The sequence below is a fragment of the Muntiacus reevesi genome, chromosome 1, assembly GCF_963930625.1.
Source record: "Muntiacus reevesi chromosome 1, mMunRee1.1, whole genome shotgun sequence".
Taxonomy (NCBI): Eukaryota; Metazoa; Chordata; class Mammalia; order Artiodactyla; family Cervidae; genus Muntiacus; species Muntiacus reevesi.
Genome location: NC_089249.1, coordinates 266,329,742 through 266,345,168, shown reverse-complemented (window position 1 = coordinate 266,345,168; position 15,427 = coordinate 266,329,742). Strand labels below are relative to the sequence as shown.

The following is a 15,427-nucleotide window of genomic DNA, read 5'->3' as shown; positions in this document are numbered from 1 at the left end:
ATCAAAAAATGGGCCAAAGAACTAAACAGACATTTCTCCAAAGAAGACATACAGATGGCTAACAAACACATGAAAAGATGCTCAACATCACTCATTATCAGAGAAATGCAAATCAAAACCACAATGAGGTACCATTACACGCCAGTCAGGATGGCTGCTATCCAAAAGTCTACAAGCAAGAAGTGCTGGAGAGGGTGTGGAGAAAAGGGAACCCTCTTACACTGTTGGTGGGAATGCAAACTAGTACAGCCACTATGGAAAACAGTGTGGCAATTCCTTAAAAAACTGGAAATAGAACTGCCATATGACCTAGCAATCCCACTACTGGGAATACACACCGAGGAAACCAGAATTGAAAGAGACACGTGCACCCCAATGTTCATCACAGCATTGTTTATAATAGCCAGGACATGGAAGCAAACTAGATGTCTATCAGCAGACAAATGGATAAGAAAACTGTGGTACATATACACAATGGACTATTACTCAGCCATTAAAAAGAATACATTTGAATCAGTTCTAATGAAGTGGATGAAACTAGAGCCTATTATACAGAGTGAAGTAAGCCAGAAAGAAAAACACCAATACAGTATACTAACACATATATATGGAATTTAGAAAGACGGTAACGTCAACCCTATATGTGGGACAGCAAAAGAGACATAGATGTATAGAACAGTCTTTTGGACTCTGTGGGAGAGGGCGAGGGTGGGATGATTTGGGAGAATGGCACTGAAACATGTATATTATCAAATGTGAAATGAATCGCCAGTCCAGGTTTGATGCATGAGATAGGGTGCTTGGGGCTAGTACACTGGGATAACCTGGAGGGATGGGATGGGGAGGGAGGTGGGAGGGAGGTTCAGGATGGGGAACACATGTACACCTGTGGTGGATTCATGTCAATGTATGGCAGAACCACTACAATATTGTAAAATAATTAGTCTCCAATTAAAATAAATAAACTTATTTTTTAAAAAAAGAAAAAGAATGCTAAATAAATAAATTAGTTAAATAAAACAAAAAACAAAAAAAAAAGGACAGTCTACAGAATGTGGAATATGGTTAAAGCTGAGCAAATCTTATTTAAAACACTTACAGAATGTTTACATTGGATGATACTAGGTAGCATAAAAAGCTATCCAAAAATTCAATAAACTATTATCTAGCAATCACAAGATAAATCAAACCATAACCATACCATATTAAAGGAAATAATCCCAAATGCATTGTCATTTGATAATATTGTCACAGTAACAGTTCTGGGCCACCCAAGCTTCACATTTGCTGAAGGTTTCTAAAACAAAAGCCAAAAAAATAAATTAACACATTAAACAAGAGGAAAACAATTATTTTAACAGCATTTCAGTCTTTAAGTAATCATTCAGAAAATGAATAAAAATAGAAGTATTTTTTAAGGCACAGCCTAAGAAAATATATTCAAACTAAATCAACATGGTGAAGTCCCAAACAAGAACTCTTCAAAAGAGCTTTTAAAACCATTAATCACTGTTAAAATATAAATTGTTGTAATTATAAATAATCACTGGTTAGTAATAAATTATAATACTTAAATTTCATGACTAATATTGAGTTGGCCAAAAAATTCTTTCAGGTTTTTCTGTAACACAATATAACAGAGAATTGAGTGACAGTATGAAATTTGGTTCAAACACAACTCTTTTCTTACACTATAGAAGGTGCTAAAACTTAATGAATTAGTTATTCTATCAGCCATAGAGCCAAAATAAAGTTAAAACAGTACAACAATTTTTCTAATAAGTATGGGCAGAGTGTGCTACATTTTTGTTGATATTTAATAGCAGCATAAAGGATTACAAGAAAAGTTTTTTACAAAAGCAAAACATGATTGCTTCCAGTACCAATTTCATAAAATTTTAATCATACCAACACAATCTTTCTAAAAAGAAACTTTCAATCCACTGGAGAAAAATTAACTAGAGCAGTGTTAGCCACCATTGCCTCAACATAATAGATCATGTCATAAAGGATGATTAAACCTTAGGCTAGTCAAGCATTTTTCCCAGGGTCACTCCAAATTTATTCTAAGGCACAGGAACCTCCCACTTCCAGGCCTGCTTTTTGTATCCCTCTCCTTGGAACTCAGAAGTCATGGTCATTCTTTGTGCAGCTGGTAGCAGGGGAGGGACAGAAGAGAAAAGGGCCAAAGGGAAGACAAGGTTTTCTTGAGCATCTGTCATGGCAGTTCCTAAATAAAGCTGAATTAATCCAAAAACTAGCTGCAGAATCTTCTAAACAAGATTGTCTGAGGAATAACCAGACCATGGAATTGCCAACAAGATTGTCAATTCTGGCTTCTATGAAAACCACCACCAAGCACTTAAATTGGCTTATCTCTAGAGAAACTTACTTTTAAGCGTTGTAAGATTTTTATAAGTTTAAGCTTTAACAGGGGGGAATAAAGGACTTACCTGTAAAGTTAAGTGAAAAATGAAAGTTTCATCTGGCTCCGGGAAATCGTCATCACATACTGCTATGTACACTGTCCTATTGGTTTCTCCAAAGGGTATAAAAGTTGCAGCATATGTGTCAAAAAAGTCCCCAGTGTCATCTCCATACAGCTATAAAATGCAAAACACAGATAGTTCTTACATAACAGAGAGTGAGGACAAGCAGAATTGATGCTAAATACAGCAATCAACAGGAAAAAAAAAAACATGAATCATCAAATGACACTGAAGTTTATAAACAGGATGTACAAAAACTAAACAAATATCTAACAACTGATTAAAAATCACCTTTCAAAAGCATTATAAAAAGAAATGATTCTACATAAAAATATGTGTTTATTCTCTTGAAGGTAATGGGAACATTTCATAGAAAAGTAATAATCACATAGGAAAACAATGATGTGAATTTTTTCCCCTCCACCTCTTAATTGATTTGACGTGGATTGCAGCAAACCTAACAAGAAGGAAGGCCTGGCGTGCTGCGGTTCACGGGGTCACAAAGAGTCGGACACGACTGAGCGACTGAACTAAACTGAGCAAGATCAACTGTAGCTAAAATTCTCCCAAAGAAGATGTGTAAGTAGCCTGCCAAAACATATCAGGAAAAAAATTTAATGAAACTACTCTTTGCAAAACTTTTGACTTGAAGCCTTATTTATATTCCCCCAAAGCACCAATAAAGACTCAATTTTTTAGTATACCAAATTTATTAGTCATTATAAACTTTTCCTCAGAACTTTTTAAGACCTCCTTCTGTAACATCAGCATTGCTAAGATTCTCAAAGGAGCAATAATTATTAAATTATAAAGCAGTAACTTCTTGTGAAAATCCAAATGAGATTTTTTTTTTGCCAAAGAATGCAAAATGAGTAAATTAGCTACTAGGAAAAAATCATGATTGAGTATAAAGAAAAAATGAAGGATGTATGGGGATATTATAGTCAATGTCTAGTTCTCATTTACAAAAACGAAGTTAGTTTTAAACACTTAAGAAATCCAAGTTGTTAAGGGTGTTGAAAAACTTGTATTCATACCTTAATAAAAAAGTTGGCACAGTCTTTCGGAAAGTGTTAAATATCAAAAGACATGGATACAAAAAGAAAATCATGGTCCTATAACCCCAAAATCATTTAACAATCCAAAATATGCAGAAATTGGTATGCATGTGTAAACAGTTCCATCAGAGCAATATTTACAACAGCAAAAATTGGAAGCAACCTCAATGAAAAACTGTTGAGAAATGACTGAGAAATGATGCCACCATCAAGAAAAGTTGTGAATATGATAGAGCGATCTGAAAAAGTTATCAGGATATAATCAAAATTATATGTAAAAGGCTATAAAATTTAATAAATTAAAAAATATAAATATATAATCAAACTAAAAATAAATTCAAATAAATACAAATATGCCATAAATTAAAAACTAAAAGCAATGAAAAAAATTATAACATCGGGATTCTTAGTTTTTCTTCTTTGTCTCTTTTTATAATGTTTCCCTATCGGTTAAAAAAACATTTAAAAAAAAAAATCCAAGTTGTTTGGGCCTCAAATATATCAACGTCCTTAGTGTTCATATGATATGATTTTCTGGTTAAATACAAACACAGATACGTGTACATACAACCCATCTACTAACTAAACTGTGAGCAAGAAAGAGCAACAGTCTACCAAATTTCTACTTCTCACTTCTACTTACTGGACTTAATTTCTCCCAAAAGAGGAGCTCCCTAACATAAAAGTTTTTTTTTAATTGCCATTCCTCTACATTTAAAATTTCATATATTTTCTCTCAGTCACTTAATTCTAAGCAATAAATCCAAGCAGAGATAACTAGAATCCAAGTTACCCCCCAAAAAATTTAGTAGAAATACTTGACATTTTTGCTTTATATTTGTTTTAAAATAAGCATATTAACATTTTAAAATAACCAGTCTATATTTTTAAACTACCATTACTGTCAAATACACATGCTACCTTAGATCACTCTATAAATCTCCGAGACATATAAAAGGAATCAATCGTTTATCTGCAAATTATTTATCATAATGGAACTACTCAGGATCTCAAACAGTTAAAGACATTCTGATCACTAAGACATTTCCTATCTATTTCTGTAAAAATAGAACTACTATCATTGCTTACCGATACAATCGCAGTAACATTTGCTGGGTCTCCTATCCTTTCAATGACAAGACGAATAACTGTTGTACTTGTTTCATTAACTACAAATTCTGTTTGTCCAGCAAACCTGATCTCTGTTTCTCCAAACACAAAAGGGATGAATAAAGCTGAAAGAAGATTTACTAATAAAGATGCAGAGGGCATCCCTATAGGGAAAAAAAAAAAAGGACTTTGTTCACAAAACATATCCAATATATTTTCATTAGGGTGCATTGTCTACAGATATAAACACAGAGTGAAGAGTTAGTAAGCAACTAAGACATAAAAATATATCAAATATTAAGCTATTCAATTCAAATGTGTGGTCACAGAAATAAGTCAAAAATGACAATCCTCTTCTGTGGTACTGTTTACCATTCATAGTACTTTGTTTTTTTTAACTTTCTTTAACTTTGTTTAACTTTAACTTAGTTATTTGTTTCTTTAACTTGCATATTAACAGTAATAACTTGCCTTACACTTATCAAATTTAGCTTATTAAAAATAAATGTTCCTCCAATTTACTCTAAGAAAAACCTAGGCAGCAACATGTGAACTGAATTAAAACCCATCTTCCCCCAAATCAAACTGTAAAAGACAAGCAAAAACGAAAATTATCAAAAGGACTGATAATCTTAATGTGACATTATCTATTTGACAATTATACAAGTATCAATATGAGCAAAACTCTTGGAACAGTCACACAAGGCAGTTAGTGAAAGCCAAAGTTTATTTCTTGGTTGTATATGCTTTTCCCATAGTTTCGTGTTGAGAATGTTTTTAAATTTTTTCAGTTATTGCAAGGAAGTGCTAATCCTTTGAAAGAACACCTAAGTTTCCAGGACTTAAATTTCTCCATTGCACTAGCTAAAATACGAATATCACTTCTCAGAAAATGCCCATGCTTCTTTAAAACTAACCAAGTTTGGCAAAGCGTTTACTTTCTTTTGCATAACCCTTATTGTTCTCTTCTTCATACAATGTGTGTGTTTATGAGACGCCAATATTGTTCCTACTTGCAGCTCTGTGTGATTCAAGTGTTTTCAAAAGCACAACAGCGCAGGGGCCTCTTGAAAGAGCTGCTGTTTTGTGATGTAGATGTATCTCTAAAAATGTGAGCAATTTATCTCACGGATCATTAAGATTCCAAAGGATTATGTGAGCAGTCACCCGAACATAACAAGTTCATGGCTTTTAAAAGAGTTGCATTACGTACTCTATGAACCAAAATGTTTCCTATTAATCTTTACCTTGGTCAAGAAGTAATAAAATTTTCATGTAGCTGCTATTTCCACACGGCTGCAACAAGGCTTCATATTTAGGAACCACCAGATACACATGTTCTTAATGTACTTTAGGGTTAAAAGGCAAACTACTCAGTGGAATGTATTTAAACAAGGCAGTCTGGGATTGACTAATGATGTCTCACATGTGTGAGGCTGCAAAATCCGTAGACAGGGATGCAGACTTCAGATAAGAGTCCAGGAAAGAGATGCAGACCAACAGAGACAGATATTCCAGACTTTTTTTACACCTGTGCCTTCTCTCTTAGAAAGCCTGCCATGGGGCTAAGGGACTCGGGAGGAGAAATAAGATAGCAGATAGTTCCTCCTCACCAACCGCAACCTCTTCCCTGACTTCAAAGCCAGGAGTGTGCGCTGAGAGAAAAGAAAGAAAAAAAGATGAAAGAGACGGAAAATAGGAAAGCCTAGGTGAGTCAGGGAACTGGGAGTGCTGGGCTTAACCAGAGACAAATGAAGATCTTTTGTGGAATTCTAAAGCCAGAATAATTTTACATCTCACTTATGACAAATAGTGGGAAAGCAAGCAACTAGGGACAAGAAAGAGAATGCTGAGTGGAGGGGTGTGGAGGTAGCAACCCAGGCCCTGGACGTGGAAGAAAAAGACAACTTTGGTCTGTTGTGATTTTGAAAGAAAGCTCAATTCCTTGAACGTGAGATGTGATAGAACCTTGAGCTTACAGAAATAAGACGACACCTGAAGTTCTAAGTGAGAAAGAGTAAGACTGAGTCATAGCATGCTGCTGATGCTGCTGCTGCTAAGTCGCTTCAGTCGTGTCCGACTCTGTGCGACCCCATAGACGGCAGCCCACCAGGCTCCCCCGTCCCCGGGATTCTCCAGGCAAGAACACTGGAGTGGGTTGCCATTTCCTTCTCCAATGCATGAAAGTGGAAAGGGAAAGTGAAGTCGCTCAGTCGTGTCTGACTCTTAGTGACCCCATGGACTGCAGCCCACCAGGCTCGTTCATCCATGGGATTTTCCCGGCAAGAGTACTGGAGTGGGGTGCCATTGCCTTCTCCAAGTCATAGCATGAGAAGGATGAATAACTTGTGGGAACACAAGTCTCAGTCTGTCGCATGCAACAATCGACTCCTAGCTTTGTGAAAAATACTGATTCGCAAACCCAGAAATTCTAGTCCACTTAGTTCAGCGTAGGGTTCAGGAGTCTGCATTTAACAGTCCGCCAACTGATTCCAATATGGTTGATCCTTAGGACACACTTGGAAATACACTATCCAAAAGCATGAGGAAGTGTGAGGGATGTGTCTTAAAGGAGACACAAAATAAACCACATTTGGAGCTTTAAGTTAATTACTGAATTTTTCAATGCAATGCACTTGAACTTACTGCAGACTTTCCATATATTTTTACATGTTATTAAACAGAGTTTTTAAGTTTTTTTTTTAAATGTAGACCATTTTTAAACTCTTTATTGAATCTGTTACAACATGGCTTCTATTTTATGCTTTGGTTTTTTTGGCTGTAAGGCACATGGGATCTGAGCTCCACAACCAGGAATTGAACCTGCACTCCTTTCACTGGAAGATAAAGTCTTAACCACTAGACTGCAAGGGAAGCCTGTGATAAAGCATTTTAAGATTCCGTGTATCCTGAAGAAAAAGTTTAAGACCTATAGAAAGTAATCACAACAGCAAATGCTTACACAGTGTTGTTCTAGGTACTTTATACACAAAAACACATTTAATCTTTACAACATCTCTGTGAAGGTATCAGTATTATTAACCCCATTTCATAGCTCAGGGAACTAAGGCACAGATATTAGTTAACACAGGCAGTGTCCCTTATTAGCTAAGTAAGTGGCTGGCAAGATTTGAACCCAGGAGTTCATCTCCAGACTCCCTACCCATAACCACATGAGACTGTCCACTACATGCTATTCCTACAAAACATATATCTCTGTCTTGAATAATATGGTAGGTCATTTATGCTACATATTTCCAAGCATTCTACTATTTTAAACTCATGAACAATAACCAAAACCACAATCAGTTCAATTCAGTCGCTCAGTCATGTCCAACTGCGACCCCATGGACTGCAGCACACCAGGCTTCCCTGTCCATCACCAACTCCCAGAGCTTACTCAAACTCATGTCCATCGAGTCGGTGACGCCACCCAGCCATCTCATCCTCTGTCATCCCCTTCTTCTCCTGCCTTCAATCTTTCCCAGCATCAGGATCTTTTCTGATAAGCTGGCTCTTCGCATCAGGTGGCCAAATTATTGGAGCCTCAGCTTCAGTATCAGTCCTTCCAATGAATATTTAGGGCTGATTTTCATAAAAGTGTATAATTATGAGTCTCCTAAAAGTCTGCACCTTATTATTCTGATAAACTGAAACTATTAAACATTTATTTACCTGAAACTATGATTCTCTTGACTATTTAAAATATTTAACAACATCTTTTAATGCCAGGGCTGATGAACTCAAATGATGCATTCTTCCAGTCTCCCAGGCAATTAGAAGCTGTGGTTAGGTCAGTAGATTCATTTCGGATTGGCACACATCAGTGAGTTTTGAGAGATTATGCAAAATGAACAAACAAGCATGACTGGAAATGCCTCAAATTCTGTGACATCACTGATAATTGAATCGCCTCTGCTTTCATCTTTTCAACTTGTAAGAAAAGTTTTTGAGGCAAAGCTGGCATCCAATGGAAGTTAGACGATGTAGAAAAAGCTTTGAAAGTGAAGTTCCCATCAGAAGACAGGCATAATTACACAAGTGCTGAATAGTTTCTTTTTTAAGGTAACTAGGTACATTTTCCTCTATCATACTAAAAATCTAGTCTTGGAATTCCCTTTATTAAACTCAGCAGACTAGGCATTAGTGACTGACACAACACACAAGTCTTACATCTATTTCAGCTCACTTTTCCTCTTATTAGATTTAATGAATATTTTACACAACCCACCAGTCCACCTATTTTAAACATCTCTATAAAATGAATTTCAAACAACATACATTTAAAGATCATTATGTGCTTATTTCATATTCTGTCACAATTGTGAAAGAGTAATTTTAGTTTTACTGACTCATTCCTCTGAACTGTAATGGAATGATATTCCAAAATTCAAATCTTCTCATTTCCAACTATCATCTATGTTACCCTCACGACTCCCACTACTCGTCAGCATGATTCAAAAAAAGAAAATTTTTCCTGCCAGTGGGTGATCTCTTATCTCTTAATCAATCTCTTACTGTGTTTAAAGTGTTTACTCATATTTAGGTTACTTTCTTACTTATTTCCCAAATTATACTATGAAGTTTGGGTAGAGTCCAGATAACATGCAGATACAAAGTTTCAGGTTCTTGGATTTTAGTAATTATATTCAGCCTCTCTGTGTGTGGCTTCCTTGACAGCTCTGTTGGTAAAGAATCTGCATGTAACACAGGAGACCTCGGTTCAATTCCTGGGTCGGGACGATTCACTGGAGAAGGGATAGGCTACCCACTCCAGTATTCTGGCCTGGAGAATTCCATGGACTCTCTGGTCCATTGGATTGCAAAGAGTCAGACATGACTGAGCGACTTTCACTTTCACTTTTTATTCAGCCTATCCAACAAGTCGCCTAAATCTAACCAACATCCTTCAAAATTAAAATCATGGATATATTAGAATAGCTCTAACAATGCACACTGGTTGCTTTCAGAAGAGTGGGTTACAGTTTCACCTAACATCTGTCCACCGAGCACCTACTATACGTTGTGTGACAACTGTGCTAATCACTGAGGACACAGAGGCCCTCAAGAGATGACCCCCGGCTCCTGACACCACTCACAGGGCTGGGCACACATTTGGATCAGGCCAATGAGAGTTAACAGGACAATTCTGATGAAACAACGCCATTTGCAGCAACATGGACGGACCTGGCGATTATCGTCCTCAGTGAAGTAAGTCAGACAAAGACAAATATCATGTGATACCGCTTATATGTGGAATTTTTAAAAAATGATACAATGAACTTGTTAACAAATCAGAAACAGACTCACAGACTTAGAAAACAAACTTACAGTTAAAGAGAAAAGGTGGGGGATTAACATAAACACAATACTACATATAAAATAGATAACCAATACGGACCTACTTTATAGCATAGCCAACTCTGCTTCAAATTCTGTAATAACCTAAACGAGAAAAGAATTTGAAAAAGAATAGACATGTGTATATGTATAACTGAATCATTATGCTTTATACCTGAAATGAACACAGCATTGTAAATCAACTATAGTTCCAATATAAAATTAAAAAAAAAATTTTTCTTAAGATACAATTCTGAGACTTTTGCCTAAGCATAAAGATGCAGATTCCCTCTACTGTTGAATTCAGAATCATGTTGATTGGGACCAGCTTTCTCTGAAGTCTGAAAGTAAAGCCACACAGCCAAACACAGATCCAAGAGGTGGAGAAGTGCCAAGTCTTGATACTCAAGTTCAAGTTCCTGAATCCAGTTTTACCCTTGCCTTTTCAGCGGCTGAGGCAATAAAATACATTTTCTACTACAGCCAGTTTGGTTTAGATACTCAGTCACTTTCAGCATCAATATTCATCCATTAAATGCAAACCTAAGACACTGTAAACCCATGTTTGGATATACCAAGTGGAAGATCCCTCCTCTTCCACGCTCATACTCAACAGCCACAGCGTCTCATAAACATCTGAGAAAGGACACCACACCAGCAATCCTTCCTCTTTTCATGTAATTGTTGCTGCTTTTTAGTTGCTCAGTCGTGTCTGACTCCTGGTGACCCCATGGACTGAAGCCCACCAGGCCCCTCTGTCCATTGGATTCCCTAGGCAAGAATACTGGAGTGGGTTGCCATTTCCTTCTCCAGGGGATTTTCCTGACCCAAGGATTGAACTTGTGTCTTCTGCACCTGCAGACACAGTCTCCCAGGCTGAGCCACCAGGGAGACCCCCATGCAATTATTACCACCGTCTATAACATCTCCCCCTCCACTCTGAAACGGACAATTACTAGTGAGGAAATTTACAACAAATACATAAACCACAAATGTCTTCACAATGGAACAAAGCAAGATAGGAGTATATCACTCTGATTCAGTATTCTGAAAAAGTTAACACCCTTCTGATTGTCCTAAGGAATCCCAGTATCACGATTCTTCAAATGAGTCAGGCATGAATTCCTTTCTCTTCCTTTTTTTCTGGGTGTCTAGCTCTTTCTTCCCTTCTGAAAATCTGGTATTTGCTGATTTCATTCTTCACTTGCATTGTGCTGTGCTCAGTCACTTAAGTTGCGCCCGACTCTCTGCAACCCCATGGACTGCAGCCCACCAGGACCCTCTCCACGGGGTTTTCCAAGCAAGATTAGCGAGTGGGTTGCCATTTCCTCCTCCAGGGGATCCTCCTGAAGCAGGGATCAAACCGGCACCCTCTGCTTTTCCTGCACTAGCAGGCAGATTCTTTACCACTGAGCCACCCGGGGAAGCCTTTTCACTTGCATTACTTCGCACATAAACATGCTAACTTTCATTTATAAAACAATACCTGCCAACACAATATGCTCTAATCACTGAATTGTGAATTCTGTTATCTAGGATATAACCTTGCTTTCATCTTGCCTCTTATTAATGGGTACCATAGCAAAGGTAGCAAGTATCAGATCAGTCGCTCAGTCGTGTCCAACTCTTTGCCACCCCATTGAATCACAGCACGCCAGGCCTCCATGTCCATCACCAGCTCCCAGAGTTTACTCAAACTCACATCCATCGAGTTGGTGATGCCATCCAGCCATCTCATCCTCTGTCGTCCCCTTCTCCTCCTGCCCTCAATCCCTCCCAGCATCAGGGTCTTTTCCAATGAGTCAACTCTTCGCATCAGGTGGCCAAAGTATTGGAGTTTCAGCTTCAGCATCAGTCCTTCCAATGAACACCCAGGACTGATCTTTACTATATTCTAAATAAATAGGAATGGTCTTCTACTTTAAGTTTCAGGAAGTGTGTAGAAACAAAACAGAGAAAAATCAATAAACAAAAATCAGGACCCAACAGATAACAAGGTAAAGGAAAACAGGAGAATTCAACTGATGTGCCGATTTTGAAGCAAGCAACTTTCATACATAACCTTTCACCAATCTGAACGTTAACTTGGTCTTTTTAAGTTTCACAATAAAAACCGCAGAACCTCTGTGAGGACAGGACGAGGGAAAGACAAACATGACTAGTGCAGAACCGAAGGGCTACACTGATTTTTCAGCTTCGGCTGCTGTCTTGCCCATGCCATAGCAAGCATCTTCCCACGGTGGGACCACCAGGTAATTCATACTGAAAATATGATCCTCATGGAGCAATGCTTTCAAGTTTAGAATTACCTGAATTCTATTACATTTACTAAAGGGCATTCTCAAGCTATAGAATTACTCCTCTGGAACAACAGAGGTTTCATCATCCACACCATCAATTATTCAGCCTCTTAAGAGTTCTTAATCTGTGTTACTGGTATTTGGCAAGTACTGCAAAAATTGGTTGTTTCCTTCTTCCATACTGAAACAGAATTTAAATGTGCATCTTTCAAAATCAAATAATCTAATGTTATAAATTGAGGAAATGTTAAATATTTTTAAATGATAAAAGGAATAGTCTCACAGTTTTTCTGACTATAAATGTTTCTTACCTTTTATATATATATATATATATATAACTTACAACTTAAAGGAAAATATTTTATTCACCTGTAAATGACATATGTGTGATACCATATTAAAAAGGAACAAAAAAGTAAACAATAAAAAGTTTCCCGAGCACCAAACCCCACCAGACATATGCTTCTTCTACACATAGTCCATTACGGTTATCAACTTTATCTGTCTCTCATGAAAGAATCTATACATATATTAAAATGTACGTCTAAAGGAGAAAATTCATGTAAAAAATTCTGTTTTCTTCTACATAGAGACTACAGGAATCAACACATTTTTTTCAAGACATAAATAGGGAAATGCTAGGCTTCGAGGTAGACATTCATCATGGGAAAATACTTACTGTCTCAACAACACACCATCAACTTTATAGATCTCGTCAATAAAATGATTATTCCCATTGCCTTTTACTGTATCTACCAATTCACCCTCCAGGGAAGGGCAGACACAACTATGGAAACTTGAAATTTACTAGATCTCATAATATCAAACCTACATTCCTCAAGATCTACATTAAGCATGACCTCTATACCTGAAACACAAGAGTCATCATGAGATCCCTTTTTACTTCATCCTGGGACTGTTTTTAAGTCTTTCCTGTTTGATCTCCTGTTTACTGATTCCACATTTTCCTTTTTTGGTTTACTTGGTTTATTCTCTTGTTTTGATGGAGAACATCTTTCAGTAACTTCCCAAGAAAGTGTACGTGAATACAAATGTTTTAGGTTTTGCATATCAGAAATTACTGTAATATTAATCTTCCATTTAACTAATACTTTCATTGGGTATAGAATTTTTGGTAAAAATAGCTTTCTTTCACTATTTTGAAAGCCTGTTCCACTGTTTTCAAACTTCCAATGTTGCTGCTAAGAAATTCAAAATCATTTTGATTCCCAAGTATTATGTGTTTGCTTATTTGTGTTAGCCAACCACCCCCCCACACCCCGCCCAGAATGTATGTTCTTCTCTTTGTCTAAAGCATGAAACTGCACAAGATTTTTCTTGGAATGTGTTTATTTTTGTCCATTTGGCTAAACAGTCAGTCAGTCCTTTTCACTCTTACACATCTTTAAAGTATCAGAAATTTTTCTTACACTATTTCACAATGATTTCTTCACCTTCCATTTTCACTATTCTTTCATCCTGAAACTCTTAACACTGGTTTTCTCAGACTAGCCCTCTAATTTTTTAATCTTTGTCTCTAATTTCTAATCCTTTGGTTTCTGTCCTATTTCAGAGAATTTAATTCATAATAAAATTTCAATTCTTCTAATTTTTTTGCTTATGCCCTTGTGTTTTCAATTTCTAGGAAATAGTTATAGTCTGTTGTTTTCCCCTTAACCCATTAAACCTTCTTTTACTTCTCAGAAAATGCTTATTTTTAAAATTTTCTGTTCTCTTTATGGGGGCTTCCCGAGTGATTCAGTGGCAAAAGAATCCGCTGGCAATGCAGGAGACATGAGTTTGATCCCTGGGTGAGGAAGATCTGAAGGAAGTGGCAACCTACTCCAGTATTTTTGCCTGAAGAATTCCATGGACAGAGGAGCCTGGCAGACTACCATTCATGAAGTCACAGAAAGTTGGACATGATTAAGTGACTAAATAACAACAACAATATTCTCTTTATAGTCTCTGTTACCTCCAAGTTGCTTTGCTATTTATTCTGGTACCTATCTTCTATGTAATGTTTCTTACTTTTCCATGAGCTCATGAACTCTCACTTTTATAAGTCACCAAATAAGCATATCGCAACACTGACCAAGCTGCTCATATCTGGACTACAAGTGCCCACCAAGGAAAAAGGATGAACGGTGTGGAGATGCTTCAATTCTAAAGCTATGTGGGGTGCTACAAGATTCTGGATTTCACCTGTGCTCTTTCAACTCCACTTTGGCAAAACACAAAATGAAATATTCACTACACTAACTCCTTTGAGGCAAATTCAAAAGCAGTAAATTAAGTCAAGGTATGTTCTTGCATCACCAACTCAATGGACACGAGTTTGAGTAGATTCCGGGAGTTGGCGATGGACAAGGAGGCCTGGCGTGCTGCGGTCCATGGGGTCACAAAGAGTCAGGCACGACTGAGAGACTGAACTGAACTGAACTGATGTTCTTGCAGCCACCAAATATGAAAGGTCTTCTGTCAAGAAGAGGTAAGACACACTTGCCTTTTTGCTCCTTTGAAATATAAGGATCCTGTGTCTAAAGGTTTCTTGAATCACCATTAGATGGCACCCCTCCATCTTCCAAGACAATAACAATTTCTCAAATTATGAAAAGAGGTTGTAAGAATTTTTGCCACCCATAATGCTGTACAAATACAATTTTTAATTCTTCATAGAACTCAAAGGCAAAATTCAAAAATAATTTTCTTGAAATTAAAGTCTCACTGAAAAAGCCCCAATTAGTTCTAGTCTTTCCTGAGATTCAGTATTAACCTAAAAAACAGGTGGGGAAAGTTTCCCTCAGCCACTTTTGTGTGATTTCTATTCTGTACCTACTTATGGAATACCATCTGTTTTTACTAAGTATCTAGGTACTCGTATTTTCTAAATGAATTATTTGCCCTCATGAAAGGTAAGGGAGAAAGCTTCATAAACAAATTCAGAGGTTTCAATCCAGAGAGATGTTTTTTAGTCTAAACTATATTTACAAAATAATATTAGAGAATTTTTGCCAAGATCGTAAGTGAAGATTCTGCATTTTAAAACAGTGGACTTCTAGACTATTTTCACAGAATTGGTAAATCTGAGTCCACATTTTTACACAGTACTGATTGGCTGAATCTGAGT

The 15,427-nt window shown here is 36.9% G+C and overlaps 1 protein-coding gene across 1 annotated transcript in view; it reads right to left on the bottom strand.

Moving 5' to 3' along the window:
- The window catches only part of ADGRV1 (adhesion G protein-coupled receptor V1), a 560,737-nt gene that overhangs the window by 528,752 nt on the left and 16,558 nt on the right, over positions 1 to 15,427 (bottom strand). Inside the window, exons 2-4 of the mRNA XM_065942069.1 lie at positions 4,637 to 4,821; positions 2,454 to 2,603; positions 1,202 to 1,297 (exon numbers count right to left, since the gene is read on the bottom strand). Coding sequence (XP_065798141.1) covers positions 1,202 to 1,297; positions 2,454 to 2,603; positions 4,637 to 4,821 — 431 coding nt within the window. The remainder of the gene's footprint in view (positions 1 to 1,201; positions 1,298 to 2,453; positions 2,604 to 4,636; positions 4,822 to 15,427) is intronic.